General features: G+C 37.6%; 1 protein-coding gene across 2 annotated transcripts in view; it reads left to right on the top strand.

Annotated features, from left to right (window-relative positions):
• The window catches only part of LOC101853542 (ATP-dependent translocase ABCB1), a gene marked incomplete at its 5' end in the record, with an annotated part of 41959 nt that extends 36532 nt beyond the window's left edge, over positions 1–5427 (top strand). For both annotated transcript variants that reach the window (XM_013080883.2, XM_013080882.2), the window contains 2 exon segments: positions 3572–3718; positions 5132–5427. In XM_013080883.2, coding sequence (XP_012936337.1) covers positions 3572–3718; positions 5132–5329 — 345 coding nt within the window.
• Between the last annotated feature and the right edge of the window lie 11656 nt (positions 5428–17083).

The following is a 17083-nucleotide window of genomic DNA, read 5'->3' as shown; positions in this document are numbered from 1 at the left end:
GATGCAACTAAGGGTGTTCACACCATTAAAATTTGAGAAATACTCCACAGAGTGTGGAAATGGCTTTCTTCGGGCTTCTTCAATTAATCGAACATAGTCGATTTGAAGGAAAATCTTCTTATTCTTATTTTCGTCTTTCGATAACGTGGTGGACGTTATCCACTTCCATCATTGTGTGGCCCCTCTCAAGTATTTTCTGCTCTACTTCCTTGTCATGCTTCACGGTGAACCTGGAAAGAGCAGTGGCTAATGTGTTGTTTCTGTTCTGAAAAGTACATCCATCGGAATAGATGATGTAGCCTACCTATCAAAAGACAGATCATTTTCCAGGTAATCCACAATGCATGAAGCAAATTCGTGAGCAGACAAGCTGCCTTCCGCCTCGTGCCAGACATAGCATTGGACACCAAGTGACTTTGAATCAAATATTATGAAGTTATGGACACAGAGTCTGGTCCTATAGTACCGGTATAATGCTGATGCTTTCAGCATGGGGCAAAGCAAAACTGACTGTAGATCCACAGTAATGACCTTTGACGTGTAGTTATTTTGGACCATTTCCTCATCTCCTGCCATCTCTTGCTATGCCCTTTCTTTCTTCTGCCCATGAGCCAGATACGTCTTCATCGACATTGCCTTCATCAGAGATCATACTGATCTTTGCGCGGTTTGAAAAGAGAAAGATTCATTTTCTGTAATTCATCGTCAAGAATTGGACGAGAAAGAGCCTCCTTCTTCTTTTCTTTACATTTTGTTTCATAGAGATGAAAAAGATCGGCCCTGCCATGGAAAACTGCCTCTAAATATAGCCTGGAGCTTTTCTTTCGGCAATAGTGAGACTCCGTTTTAGGCAGACTTTCAAGGAAGGCTCGCAGATGTAATCATGCATCAGAGTCAGACGCTGGTCTACGAGAAGACTCATTCCCTGTTGATAAGACGTCACCTGGTCCTCCGCGATGGTGTCTCACATACTGTACCATTCCTTGAGTCTTATTGTGGACAAAAACGTCTGACAGCAAACCCTGAATCTGCCTCAACTGGTTTTCAGAAAATACTGCAGGGACGTAGTCCTACAGGATGCTGCAGACGCTGCTTTTCTCTGTTTGGCTGGCACCTCGCATACATGTCCATGCAAAAATACACCTTTCTCTGGCCAGGGCAACGACAATAAGAAATAAAATATTTCCTACCTCTCTTCTTCTGCGATATTCGAACACTGATTACACTTGGCCTTGCAAGAGCATCGTTCCCCCAAAGTTCTTCCATCCTTTTCAACGTTCTCAAACCCTGTATCGCCTTCCTTCATAAGATTGCCCCTCTTCACGTTTCTTGCGTTCACAAATCTCTCCCAGTTTTCCCTTCCAAGCTTTCTCTTCTTTCCATTGATTATTCTCACATTATCGCTGTCGTTTCCATAATCACATGATTGATCAACAAGAGCCTCACCTCTATCAACACGTATATTGGAATCAACATGTTCGCCTCTCTGGTCAGTGACATTCAAATCCAAATCTTCATCATACATGTTGGAATCAACAATTTCACCTATTGGATAAGTGACATTCAACAACTCAAAAGCTTCAATTCTACCATCTCCACCGTCATATGCATTCGCATTATGATTAAGAACATTTTCTCTGCTGCAATCAGCATTCACAAAAAAAAAGACCCATATCTACCATCACGCACATTCACATCATGAGCCTTATCTCCAGCATCACATATTTTCACACCAAGAACCTTTTTTCCACCATCATTTACATTCACATCTGTTTCTCCATCATCGTGTATAGACATACTCAAATCAAGAACATTCTGAAAATGACTAGATCTATCGTCAAGCAGGTTAGCAGTAGTTTCAGTGACAACACTCTTCCCAATAGCCTCATTGTAATCAAAAGACACTAAATCACTGCTATTCACTGACATGTCTAACAAATGAGTAAATGATATATCCGAAAAATTGTCAAGTGGTTCATACAGAGAAGACTCGTGGGCATGTCCCTTTGAGGAGTGGGCATTTCCCTTAGAGAGGTGCTGGGTATGTCCCTTGGACTGTGGTCATGGAGGCTTCCCTGGAGGGTTTGCTGCTACCTTTTTGGACAGCTGTAACAGTTTATAGCTCCGTGAAAGTGGTTCATGACTGAAATATGAATAATAATATAAGTTATTAATTGTATAATAAAGTATGCTTCTTCTAAAGTAAAAGTAATTTTGAATGTTTCAAAAAATGATCCCCACTTTCAATGGTGTTTGACTTTGGGAAACTCTTATCTTATAGCAAGTTAAAATATAATATTGATCAATCCACATTGCTGAGATACATCTATAACTTATTAAAACCTAACATTAATCCACATTGATGAGATCTAAACCTGTGACTACCAATACTCAATAATTAATCTCTATTATTGAGATCTAAATGGCGTCAATGGGCTTAACCTTTAACATGAAAAATGAAAACTAAACGCGTAAGTCTTGACAATCTCCTCGCACGTCACCATGAAGCTTTCAGACTTTGTAAGCTCTAAACGCGGATGTCACAATGTATCACACAAAACAAAGATTTATCTAAATAAATACATAATAATTTCGAAGAGTATCTTACATACCCATCTTAATATGATGGAAGAAATGGCATAACTCACCTGTAGGCTGTTACTTGAACCAAAAATGAAACAAAATTATTGTTTTGAACGAAGGTGCCGGGTTGGGACTTCTGCGTTTAGTTTCAAATCAAGGTGAAATCTTGTCACGCACGTTTAGAATCCGTGACAAAAAGTGCAATTTTCATTTGTTCAATGACTTTAATATTTATAGAGGAGGTGGGGGAAACCTATTGGAGTGAAATAAAACCAAAATATTATTTTCCAAAATTCCGGACTTACGCGTTTAGAAACTTACAGGGACGATATAGTCTTCTGTATATCCATTATAGATTTTGTAGTGAATCTCATACTTATCATTCTCTACTTTCTTTACGAGCATTAAAAAAATAGCAACTTCACTTTTCTTTAGATTAAAAATCAGACAGCTGTCATTAAAATTTTCTGTTTCAGTTGTTTTGTGTTTTTTTTATTGGTGTTTAATTTAATATTTTTAGTAAGACTAATTAATGGATGACTTGTTAATCTTTCTGAAATAAAATAATGGAGCATCATTGTACATATTTATTCTGTGGGTTGGTTTTCTGTAATACTGTAGTTTATTAATCCAAACATTATAAAAGTGTTAATGCTATTAGCATAGTATGAATTTCTCCTTTTAAACAACACAACAGTCAAGTGTAAAAAACTGGATTAATCGTATAATTTTGTACGATGCCTCTGTCAGGGATCATGTTGCAAACAAGAGAAATGTTATCCTATCTGTCGATTGTGTGTTCTACTGTGAGACTTAAGCAGCATATTATTTTAGTATCGTTAGTGCCGTTTTGCATTATTTAAATCTGGTGCTGCACACAGGAATGATGGTAACAAATTTTGAATTATGATTTTTTTAAAAATGTTACAAGACCAGCGAGTAAATGTTACAGATTTGCATGTATGTTTTATTCTCTTTTTTTTGGTAGGGTTACAACACTAATGTGGGATCAAAAGGCACCCAGCTCAGTGGTGGTCAGAAGCAAAGAGTGGCCATAGCACGAGCTCTGTTGAGAAACCCCAAGATCCTTCTTCTTGATGAGGCAACCTCTGCCCTGGATACAGAGAGTGAAAAGGTAGCAGAACCCATTTAGTCTAACAAATCCAAGAGGAATTTGTGAATTTGAATAGGATTGAATGGTCATTTTTTAAATACACTTATGTAAAATTTGATTTAATTTGACAGTTTTTCTTCAAATTATCATTCTTGATATTACCATTAAGAACTGTATGTATGATGTCTGTTCAGTGAGGGAAAGAATAGGGCCCTATTGGGGCAAAATTTCAACTATTTAGTTTAGTGCATTCTTCTCTTCTTATTGTATACAGTGAAAGTCAGATATAATGAAGTTGTGGGACCGATTTAATTGAATCCGAGTGTTTGTTATAGCAATGCAAACAACAAGTTGTGTCGCAATATAAGGCAACACATACGCCAACGTGTTCCCACTAACCACGCAATTCAATATATTATGTGCCATGACGTGGTATGGAATCAAATGCTCATAAATTTTGGGGCATATGGAGTTATTGGTATCATCTTAAAGCCTGTCCATTTGCTTCGCTTTAGAAGAAATAAATGTCCAATTATTTTGGAATACAAATCAAGATATTTGCGATTGAAGGAGGTGGAAGTCGCCTGGTTTCAGAAGTAAAATTAGTGAGAAAATGGCTGCCAAAGTTTAGTTATTTCCTTAGCTTGAGAGTCCGTGAAAACTTATAATTTACATCTCTTATGCCTTCAATCAACGTTTTTCTGCTAAATCCACACAGAAGTGTGTTCTTTAATGGGCATGAAAGGTGTTGAGCCGAAAAATAAAAAATTCAATGAAAATTCCCAAACCCGCGGAAAAATGCCAGTTTCTTCACTTTCATTATTTTGACCAGCGCCTGATTTCACCACGCTGCCTCACATATAGATTTACATCTATCTCTAGACTAGCCTTTCTCTGTCGTGTAGCCGGGGGGGATATTATTGTGACGAGTCTGTATCTCTGCCAACTTTCCACACCCAAAATGCTTGTGCCTACGGAAATTTAATTAGAATATATCTAATAATATCATTGAGCTCTTTTTCTGATATTATATTGGTATCAAACAAGTGGTTCGGGTTTGAATCTCTACATCTTTTCTATTCTGGATTTCTGTAGAAATTTTATGGCTTCCTCTTAGTCCTAAAGTTAATTCTGATATCAGACTCTTTGGTATAACCTTCAGCATCACATTTTGTATAAATCTATGAAAAAGAGTTATCAGTGTCAATCCTCAAATGCCTTTGTATTTTTATTTTTTTGGGAGAAATTAAAGAAAAAAAGTTAGCACCAAAATCAAGACCTTAGCTTTTATACTTGGAACTTTTAAAGTTATAAACAGGTACGGAAGTAACAAAACAAAATGAAACTATATTGTAAGATGGACCTTGATGTCCTTATTCGAATGACAACATGATGTCCAATGAAAAATCAAAATGAATTTTTTTCTTTTAATAGATTGTCCAAGAAGCCCTGGACCAGGCAAGACAAGGCCGCACATGTGTTGTCATAGCTCACAGACTTTCCACCATTCAGAATGCAGATAAAATCTGTGTGGTCAGTCATGGGAAGGTCACAGAGACTGGCACTCACCCTGAGCTGATGGCAAAACAAGGGTTCTACTACAAACTTGTGAAGAATTCTATGAGACAGTGAGCTGAGTGCTGAACTAAATGTATGTGAGAGAGAGAGAGAGAGAGAGAGAGAGAGAGAGAGAAAGAGAGAGAGAGAGAGAGAGAGAGAGAGAGAGAGAGTGAGAGAGAGAGAGAGAGATGTTATGTAGAGGAAGAGAGTAAGCAAGAGAAAAAGATATAGAGTGCATAGTAGACGCCTTCAATTTTTTATTTTGTGGACTGTCAGAAGGTCCTATGTGAAGAAAGGTTCTGCGAATTTTTGAGATTCTGTGCATATTCAATCATTTTATGGATTTTTAATTTCCATCACTGGATTTTACAATAGTGTTTTCTTCGCTACAAACAACCAAGTGGAAATACAGGTCACCTTTATCAGTCCCCACTCCCCCACCCTCTGGATTCAATGGATTCAACTTTCTGCATTTTCCAAACACAAAAAAGCAATTTACAATCTTTCAAAGCACAAAGAACATTCTCAAGTAACTGTTATTTACAGAGAATCGTTTCCTTTAAATGTTGATGACTCAGAAATGAGCCAACAAAGTTTGTGAGTCATGTCCTGCTTCAATACGATTGCTCCTACAACAATTTATGTGTTTTTTGGATCTTCTTATATTAATTTCAATTTCAGTTGAGCTAGGTACAGTAGTCTCTGCCTAAGATCCCACCGCTTACGATTCCGGTTCGCTTAAGATCCCGCTGTTTTAAGAAAACATAATTTTTACTATACAAAAGTCACCTCTAAGATCCTGATCTGATTCACTCTGAAGGTCTACATTCGGCTAAGATCCCGCATTTCAGATCATAATTTGCGGAAGGAAAAACGCGGGCGGGCACAGCCGATCAAACAAGAGTGCAAAGTCTGAGATCAACAAACTGTCCGTCACGTCAAAGATCATCCACTATCGTGAATATGATCACATACACGTTGTAAAACTCGATGAAGCGATACAATGTTTAACCCAGACGGGATCACACCGGGGTGTGAACTGACCAACACGTTTGTTTTCCCGACGCATCGCACTCACACCTGAGCTCGCCACCTAAACTTACATCACTCGCTGGGTGGGTAGGGCCTACACGTTCACTCCTGACGAGATCACATTGAACTGTGAACTCTTCCCCGACCATTGCAGAAGTTGTCTCTACTCCCGAATTTGCGAGAGAGACTGAATTTTTATTGGTAGGGTCACAACGTAATGGTGTGTAAAGACAAAGGTGGTGTGTGTGTGGGGGTGGGGGGGGGGGGAGGGGGACTCGGTCAGAGATGGAAAGCTATATGTTTTCGACAGGTAAAGAGGAGGGGCAACTGGATAAGCGTAGATCTTGAGACTCATGACAGGATAATAAGTGAAAATGGCACGCCTCATGCCACTATGTACTGTGATAGGTCATCGAGGTTAACCACTCTTTGCTCGCCATGTGTCATAAACCCACCCAGGAGTCACGTCAGTTCATTTTAGAGTGGAGGGAGACCATTTTACCGATTGTGGGCCTTAACACGGGTCACCATAGATTCTTCCCTGGGTTCGTCGGTTGAGATCCCGGTTCGCCTAAGATCCCGCTTTTCCTTGCTCCCGTGCACCGGGATCTTAGGCGGAGACAACTGTATTTAATTCATTGCATCAAGTATGACAAGACTGCACTGAGGACTGATCTGTGATAGTTTGCATAGCAAACAAAAGAAAAAAAGGTTTTGATTGTGTGTAAGATTTCAGTGTTAATTGTTTCCAACAGCTATGAACCCCACAGGCTTGACAATTGACAATGTGAATTTTTTTTCATAGTCTTTTTGTATGAAAAAAGAAAGTAGGTCTAGTTCAAAGGTTTAGTTTTCCTTCTTACTTCTGGTAGTCAGAAGATGACACAGCTCTATAATATTGGAGACTCTGAAAATGCTCTACAGTTGAGTCTGCTTAAAGTGAACTCTTTTGGACGAGAAGAAAGTGTTAATGTTATCTGACATTCCGTTTAACTATATTGGTAGGGTGGAGGCCTAGAAACAGTAGCTACACGCAGTGCTGGGTCTAGGGTGGAGGTGGGGTGGGGGTACAACACAGTGGGCAAGCCTAGACTAGATCTCTTTCTTTCTGGTTGAGATTGCCGTCGCCAACGCCGAGCTAGGAATGTCTGCGGATGCTCGAGGCAAAAAATTTTATTTACGCAAATGGCGACAGTGACACAGTAGGTCTGTTTTTCGCTTTCACTCATTTTAGGCGTTCACATTATCCGATTTCCCACATGAAACTGGTTCAGTTTATCCACTATTTTTTTACTTAAGCAAATAGCGTTTCAATCGGGACTACAGAATGTCCTCACTTAAACTGATTGTTCAAATAAAGCGTGTTCACTTTAAACAGACTCACTGTATATTCAGTTGATATACTTCTGGTAAGTTTAAATTTAATGGATCATTTTGTGAAACTCCACAATTGATTATTCTAGTGAGGTAATTACTTTGAGTCAAGGAATGGGAGCTGTACTGTTTTGGGTTTTTTCCCCCCCTTAATTATATGTGTCACGACGTGTTGGAATCAGAGCTCTGTCAATTTTGGGGATTTTTAGTTATTGGTATTTAAAGCCTGTTTATTTTCCTTCGTTTTGGTGAAAAAAAAGTACCAATCTATCAAGAATTGAAGTCGAGATATTTGTGATTGAAGGAGGTAGTGGTTGCCTGATTTAGGGGTAAAATTAGCAAGAAAATGGTCGCAAAGGTGTGGTGACTTCTAAAGCTTGAGAGTCCTTAGAAACGGCAAATTTATGATTTGTGTGCCTTAAATCTACACTTTTCAGTAAAATCCACTCTTTTTTATTTTAAAAGAACCTTAAACGCGTTGAGTCTAAAAACAAAAACTCAGAAAAAATTACAAAACGAGAGAAAAAATACCAGTTTCTTCGATTTCATTATTTTGATGAACGTCTGATTTCACCACGATGCCTCACATATATGCCTAATTGTTAATGTAGCATCCAGTGCCTTACATGATGATTATTGCCAATAAAAAATAACTTTATTGATAAAAAAAGACAACAGTTTAGGATTTACACTGGAGAGGTGGAGTCAGTGTTTAGATACTGATATTTGCATTTTTTCTGATCTAGACTGAGCAAATATATCCTGAGCACATTGAACTAGGTCCTAAACCCGCAAAATGATTAGAAAAGGGGTTAGATATGTCTGAAGAGGCTAAGGGTTTTCAATTTTCTGAGCACTGAAGGGAAATTATCCCAGTCTTGGTGTTAGAGCCAAGAAAATTCCTACGAGCTACAAGAGTGTTTAGTTACAATAATGACGTCTCTTAATCTGATGCTTAATCTGATGTTTCTATTTCTGTGAAATTTTGCATGCTTGTTATTGTTTTGACCAATTAAGTGACTCATGAGTGTTTGGTTCTTCAAATTTCAGAGTGATTTGTTGCGAAATGTTTTCAACAAAAATGTATTTTTGAAATCACTCATGTATCGGGTGTCAAAAAAAAAAGAGGACCCACTTAAACTGAAAAAACTTCGTTATCTTTAAACCAATTTCAATAAAACTTTGTAGAACTTAATTTCAACCATGGGGACGTTAGATTTTATCAATATGAAAAATACCATCAAATTAAATTTTTTTAAACCAAAATTGATTGAAGCACAAACTTTCTTAAAAATTAACTCTACGTTCTATTTCGAATAGTCACTATTTGTGCACTGAAGAACAAATTAATACAAAATTGATATTGTTAATAATCATTTCAAGAAAGGTGTTGTGTATTTAAATCTACGGGTATAGACCATTTCTTTCCCAACAAGCTTCGCATGGCATGTTTCTGCTGTGCTTCTATGGACGTCCTGTTCAACATTGAGTTTCAACTGTTTGAATGTTTGTGGGTTGTTTCCTTACCCTCTGTCTGTTAAAAATCCCCAAAGGGGCTCAAGTTTCGAAGAATGTGGTAACCCTTCATTTGTAAATTTTTGGATAAAAAAGCATTCCCAAATCTTTCTTGCAACCATATCAAGAACACACTTGACTCATTGGTTGTGGCCCCATCCCACTGGAACGAGGCCTGAAAAACATGAAACCATCTCCCCAAACTTATACAAAACTTTCTCGGCATGTTGATCTATCTGAGGTGACTATTGTGGCTTAACTGTCACTATTTAGAAACAAGAATGGGCCGATCACCTCCCTCTGTAACTGGAAGCATATAAGTAGTAAAATTTTGCATTTTACCAAATTTTTTGTTGAAATTTTAAAAACTTGAATGCATTGATTGATTTTCTTTATATTTACACACTTGACGTCCTCATGGCTAAACTTTATTTGCTCGAATTTTTGTTGAAATTAGTATAAAGATGACAGAGTTATAACACTTTAAGTGGATCCTTTGCTTTTTCGACACTCTGTAGGCTTACCTGTCGAGACTTTTTACAATTGAAACACAAAATTCTTTTTTAACCGAGTATGTTATATTGTTGCTAATACTCAAAGCAATTTTCAATGATGTTGTCCTAAAGATAAGTTAGTAACTTGATACAAAAGATGACGTCATTTTGCAGGTTTAAGACCCCAATCTGACCCGGCGTAGCAATATAATGGAATGAAAGGTTCAAAGAGTCCTTCAGAATATCTTTGTTTTCTCCTTTTTTCTCTGAGAAATGACTCATATCTGTATTCCAGCTGTACTTTAAAAAAGTGTGGTCTTCTTAGTTGTGTGTCTCCTTAATGACAATCATAGAGTAGTTTGAAAAATGAGAGATTTTATGTTTATGACATTACGAGACCGATGGAACGGAAAGGTTTATATATGGATAGAAAATTGAAATCCCTTTGGTGATTTGTGTAATTGCCTTTTCATCCTCTGATTTCGCCTCAGTTCAAAGAAATCTGTGTCTTGGTTGACCTTATGTGTTTGGATACAGTGCACCTGCCTTTTTACATTCTTTAAGCTCTTGAGAAATAAATACTTGTATGACAAAGATATGAGAACACTTGCTTTGCTATTTGTGTAGCAATAAATGGTTCCAGTGTCACACCAAGCTGTTTCAAGAAATATGGCAAAATGTCAATTTTCTTACTACGGTGTGATTTGGTCTCCCCAATTTCAAATGACTATAACTTTGGAAACTTTGCAGCTGGACTTATAATGTTGTCCCCTCTTGTAGACCTTGAAATTTATAATAATCTATATTGTCTAAATATGATATGTGATTCATTTTGTTACGTTGCTACACATTTTTTCATGAATTGTAGCTAAAACCTTGAAGCAATATTATATATATATATATGTATCAAGATAAATAGTATCCTTGAAGTCTATCTTTAATCGATTCATTCACATGCATTTGATGTTAATTATTCTCAGAAAACTAATAAATGTTCAAAGATCATTTTACAGCATGATTTTCTTTTTCTTTTAGGAAATTTAATATGTCACTATTCTCTGAATATTTTATTTTTCATGGAAAGCTTGAAATATGTATTCAAATTCTTTGCCAGAATGAAGAGTTTTTGTCTTTTCGCTGGAAATTTTTGGATAAAAATACATACTGTGACAGTTTGAAATAAAATTAAAAGCAATTCGCTGTATAGATATAGCAGTGGTTCTTTTGAAAGTAGTGCTCATATAGGATTTCGGAGTCCTTTAATTTTTTTCTAAGCATTTGAATTGTTTGATAGCTCAACCTGGTTTTGAAAGAAAAATTTAAGGCTCAAAGACTGAAGAAGGCACAAAACCCCAGGATATGAATGTTTTTTACATGTTCGTATTTGGCTTTCAGTAATCTAGCATGTTGTATATGTATTTTATAACACAACATTCCAAAAGAAGTAAATTTATATTGTCTGTGTTGTATGCTTATACATTTTTAAATAAATGTTTTTCTTAATGTTAGTTGTGGTCTGTTCTTTGTACATACCAGAAGTAACTTTAATGTACCTTTATTATTCATATTTTTTGTTTGCATGCCAGAATGCATATTTTCATGAGCACTTGCATTTGTATGAGATGTGAGATAGTAGTGAGGAAGAACAGGTTTTAGAAACAGCATAAAGTGACATACATCTGTCGTTGCCGTTATCTAAATTCACCTTCCTTTCAATACGATTTCCAAATTTCAAAATTGCAGATGGAAATATGGTACTCAAGCAATGGCACTGTAAAAGCCTTGTTTTTGTATCAGTCTAAATTATTTGAACCAGTGTAACGTGTTCTTCCCTCATTTTCAGCTTCTACAAAATAAACATTTAAAGGCTCCTTTGTGTTGTACAAAGAAGTAATGGATTCGTCATTTTTTAAATATATGATTGAGCACACTGTATATACTTTTGGACATTTTTAGAAGGATGCTCTTATTTTTAAACAGTTGTATTGTTTAGGCTACTTTTGTACCACATTTACTTTAAACTTATTTTTCATCCTCATTACGTCACATAGTGAATGGTGCTTGGTTTGTCACTCCAGCTTGTTGGTCAAAGAATACAAAACAAAACTTAAAATGTTTTGCTGCTTTTAGAACAATTGTATTGAGTTTGTCCGTTTTCTGGTGTGGCTTTCTACTTCGCATAAATTTTACATTTAACTGCCGAAGGTCTTATACATGTGTCTTGGGTCTTTATGTTGCAATGCAGAATTCTTTGTCTAACTTTCACTGCTGTTTGAAATCATTTAGACTAATCATTGTGTCTTATATTGATTGAAATTCATACTTATTGATGTTATTCTTCTCCTTGTGGAATATGAGCCTATCATAAAAATCTTGTCTTGGACAGGGAATTGCCGATGGTGAGAATAATCGTATACTGGATGTTACTACCAATCCCATTTTTGATCATCATAAGCAATTAATCTGAAAAAGGCGGTTTCATTGTAAAGGTTGAACAGATTTGAACGTTTTGCTAGCTTATATTTATTTACAAAAAGAATCGATAAAAGATATTATCGAAATTCTTCCACAATCTTTACTGTACATTTGAATATGCCTGGAGATGAATAACAACCGCAGTATGACTCACAGCAGTCAGGAAGAAAAACAACAGATAGTAACTCTTCACTACTCTGACTGTCTGTTATTTTGTATATTTTTAAGAAAAATTTCTGTAATAAGATAAAGCATTAAAGGTCTAAGCAGATGTCAGTGTTTTGAATAAGAATATTGATTACCTGCTTGAGTGTTTGTCCCTGTTATGGAAGAATGACTTCCTAACGTTTTATAATTTATGTGAATTGAATAAACAAATGTAAGGCTGTTCCACTGAATGACCAATCAACACCTTTTGTTAAGCATAAATCATACTTGGCCTTTGAATTTATTGCATTTTGTTGAATGTAGTGTAGAATAGTTACTAAATACTTATTCATACCTGCATCATGTATACAGAAATCATCATAACCATAAGGGAATATTTATAATGTAGGCCTATATGTACTGATGCATCAATGTCAAAATATTTCAAACATTAAACTTTGTGTTCTAAATATTTTTCCGGTCTTTGTTTCACAGGAGGTAAAAAATTTACATTAGTATTGTTTTGAAATATTTGAAGCATACCGAACTGGGCGCCTGACTTGAGATTTGGGTTTATTAGTATAAATGTTTCCTTTTGTCTTTAAATCCTGACAATACCTGCTAGTATGGCTTGTTGGAGAGCATTCTGATGTGGTCTGCTTCTGTGTTGCTGCCTTGCAAAAATATGGTTGTAATTGAAATTATACTTAAACTACAGTTCCACAATCCCAACAACCCGTTTTGTCTCTATTTTTCTTACTCCTTATTGGATGTTACTTTTGTTTGTGTTTTCGTGTCTTTCATTTCTTCTCCTGCTCTAAAAGACCATTAGGCATATTGTGTCAATGTGTTTCTCTTCACTTATACTAGTTTTACACAGCTGTGACATTCTCGACGGGGCTCTCGTGGCCTAGAGGTTAAGGTGTTCGCCTCTCATTCAAAGGTGTGTGTGTGTGTGTGTTTGTGTGTGTGTGTTTGTGTGTACTTGCGTGCGTACATGTGTGTATGTGTGTGTGTGTGTGTGTGTGTGTGTGTGTGTGTGTGTGTGGGTGGGTGTGGGTGGGTGCGTGTGTGCATGCCTGCGTACGTGTGTATGCATGGGTGTGCATGCATGCGTGCGTACGTGCATGCGTGCGTGCGTGTGGTGTGTGTGCGTGTGTGTTTGTGTGTGTGTGTTTGTGTGCGTGAGTAGTGATGAGGGTGGGAGTTGGAGCAGCTACATGTAGTCACAACGTAGTAGTATGTTGCAACATGTGGGATAGCAGCATTTAGAATTACCGTGGTCAAATTTGGGAGAAGCTGTTTCAGCAGCAGTAGCCAGGTTAAGGTGACTATGGCTACTTGACGTTATCTACCACTTATATAAGTTATAACATGCACCTCTTTAAGGAGTCGCAGGAAAGAAGAGATGTCGGATCTTCGTAAAATGGAAAGCCTCTTTGAATTGGAAATTAACAGCTTTGAGACGAACACTACGAGTAGTACGAGCTTTTGATTAAGTAATTAAGGTTTTATTTATTCCCTCATGCCACTTTCCTGGGGAAGTCTGGTATTTTGTATTGTAGGGTCTTATGACAATGGGTGGTTGGCGGGTGCTCTGGTGTGGTTTGCTCCTTCTTTTCTATCGAACATATATCGTCCTGATCTCTCTTCCTTTTGTTTTATGTTTGTTACTCTCTTGTCACCCCTCTAATCCCCGGCACTTATAATATGACCTTATTGTGTTGCAAGTGCCGTAAAACGCTTACTAAAACGAAACGCTCTTATGATAGTTTAGTTGCTAGGCTTGTGCGTTAGGTGAATTCAACGTATAACAACAGGTAAACACGATTACGACAAAAGTAGGCAGGAAACTGACTATTCTTCATTAAACTAAGTGAAACAAGTGGGAGTGCCACCATAAGCATAATATATGCCCGAATAGTGCAGAATGTTTTGCTAGGTCACGCATGCTATAAACAGAAGTGGAATCGTCAAAGAATACAGACTACATGAAAATATTTGGAGCGGAACCAGGCGTGTCCAATTAATTTAGTAGCATTTGAGAAAAGTAGGCACTCCACCAGGAGAACAACATTTTATATCTTGTGAAATAAAACGATTTCTTTGGGTCAGATTGTGTGTGTGTGTGTGTGTGTGTGTGTGTGTGTGTGTGTGTGTGTGTGTGTGTGTGTGAGAGAGAGAGAGAGAGAGAGAGAGAGAGAGAGAGAGAGAGAGAGAGAGAGAGAGAGAGAGAGAGAGACAGAGAGAGAGACAGACAGACAGACAGACAGACAGACAGACAGACAAGACAGACAGACAGACAGACAGACAGACAGACAGACAGACAGACAGGCCGACAGACAGACAGGCCGACAGACAAACAGACAGACAGACAGACAGACAGACAGACAGACAGACAGACAGAGAGACTGACAGACAGACGGACAGACAGAGGAAGAGAAAATTCATGGTAACGGACACACTTGTGTGAGTGAGTTGAGCATCATTGTATTTATTATCATTGTGTATGAATGCAATAGGTTCATTACCGTGATAATGATCATGCTTAATCTTTGTACCATATAATAATATGTTGATGTTCTTAATTGTTGTACCATATAATAATATGTTGATTTTCTCTGGTATATTATTATCCTCCTAAATTTCTCTCGTTGATCGATGGGGGCCAACAGTTGATCTAGAATTAATCCTCTTCTGCTCATCTTCTATCACAGGCTTTTGACCAGAGTGAACTCATACATTAGTGTAGAATGATCTTGTAAGATTTGCTTCCTCATCTGGGAAAGTACCCTGTGAAAAATAAATAAAAACTACACCACTCTAAAAACTTTTGAAACATTACGATGCCGCCGATACCAAATTGGTTTCAAATTGTTTTAATACGTTTTTAGGACTGTTTAAAAAAAAACAAAACATTTGGTTCATTCGGCTCCAGTTTCACTAGCTTCAGTAATGGCATAAGTGGCATGATATGATTGGTTAGGCTCTTTGCAGTAGCACAAAACAACTGAGGTCGATTCGTGCGCTTGGAAATACATAATCACCGGTAAGTGATGCTAGGATACTGAATCTCAGCAAGCCTTGGTGGGCCCTGACAAGCAGAATGAAAACAAACGATATGTGTTGATTAGGGTGTTTTTATACCATGCAATTAATTACTATTAACCATAGTTCCAATGATGAACCTGTCACTAAAACAAATTGAAGGTAAAAGCTTTCTTAATGCTGTCAGTAAAATGTATCATAGGAAGAAGATATTGAATAGAATACTGTGCAGTGGCGGTGGGTGGACCAAAACTTGGGTGGGGCTTAGGTTGCTTCCAGCTCTCTACCACCAAATAGCAAGCAATAAGAATTAAACAGTGATGATTTTTCTATACCCACGATGAGCCACGTCAGTTTGAGAACCATTCAAACGAGAAGAGTTGCCTTTGTTTTCCATCTCTTTGTTCTTAGTTAAATTCTTGTTGATGGTGGGGACGAAGCCGATTCACCTCCAAATTTCCTCTAATTAGTTTTCGTGTGATGAAAAAGTTGCCTTACAAGTTGTTCGACCTGATTTATAATTTTTAAATATCAGCGGCACGAACACAAACATGAACACACAGCACTTTAAACATAATACTTCTTTGAGCTGGATTAGGCCGTGTAGTCGAGAAAGTGGAACGCACCCAACAAAGAACCAATGAGCGCATAGGTATCTGTGTCAGTGGGGGAAAGTGTGTCGTAAACTTTCACCCCGTAGTCAGGGCTGGGAGAGCGTGAGCCCTCGGTACAGTGTTATTTTTTCCCAGTCTTCTACCTTTTTTCAAGAAGATTTCATTAAGGACGGACTGTGGGAAAAGGGCTCGTCTTTGCTGATCCCTAAAGACATTTGATTGGCTGCTGGGTTACTATAGTTGTAAACGGTGACAAGCGAGCAAGCCGCCAAGTTGAACACTCTGTGTTCATTGCGTGCGGTCATAACGGTTTCAACTGCTTATTTCATTATGAGAAACTTTCATTTGCTTTGGGAAAGAGTTGGGGGTGGTGGGTGGGGAGGGGTTAGGGGCTCAAGCCCGTGAGCCCTTCACTACCCACCGCCACTGATACTGTGTAGTGAATAGTGAACAATATTATGTAAGTAACGCTAGCTTTGAAAACAAATATGGACACCTAACGGCTTGACGATATGGAAAGTTTTGACAAAACAACTCTCGATTTGTCATGTTACTTGTTTACGAGACTTATTTATCACTAAGCTTTCGTAATATAGTACCAGTCACCCAACATCCTCTTGCTTTCTTACCTTGACCTTTATGGTGGTGCTATGTCATTCCTTTTGCACAACTGTGAGAAAGAGATAATGGACAACAGTTTTTACCTTCAGGTACACCTGGATCTTAAAACTGCTCCCCCCTCCCCCTATCTTTCGCACACACACACACACACACACACACACACACACACACACACTCACAAACTCGGGAGCAACACATCAGAGCTATAGATATTTTGCCAGGTATTTTCCTTTTTTCCGTTTTTCTTTTGTCTGTGAGCAATGAGCAAGCATTTTCTGTGTAGTTTATGTGTGTTTATCAAATAGGCTGACGGTCGACGTTGTCTTAGACAGCCTTGATTGAGTTCCTTTGCGTGTTTGTGTGAGCGTGTGTGTGTGTATATGTGTTTGTGTTTGTGCCTTTTGTGTATGTATGTATGTATGTATGTATGTATGTATGTGTGTGTGTGTGTGTGTGTGTATGTATGTATGTATGTATGTATGTATGTATGTATGTATGTATGTATG

The sequence above is a fragment of the Aplysia californica genome, unplaced genomic scaffold (assembly GCF_000002075.1).
Source record: "Aplysia californica isolate F4 #8 unplaced genomic scaffold, AplCal3.0 scaffold00104, whole genome shotgun sequence".
Taxonomy (NCBI): Eukaryota; Metazoa; Mollusca; class Gastropoda; order Aplysiida; family Aplysiidae; genus Aplysia; species Aplysia californica.
Note: the sequence above shows the minus strand (reverse complement) of the source record. Positions and strands in the feature narration are given on the sequence as shown.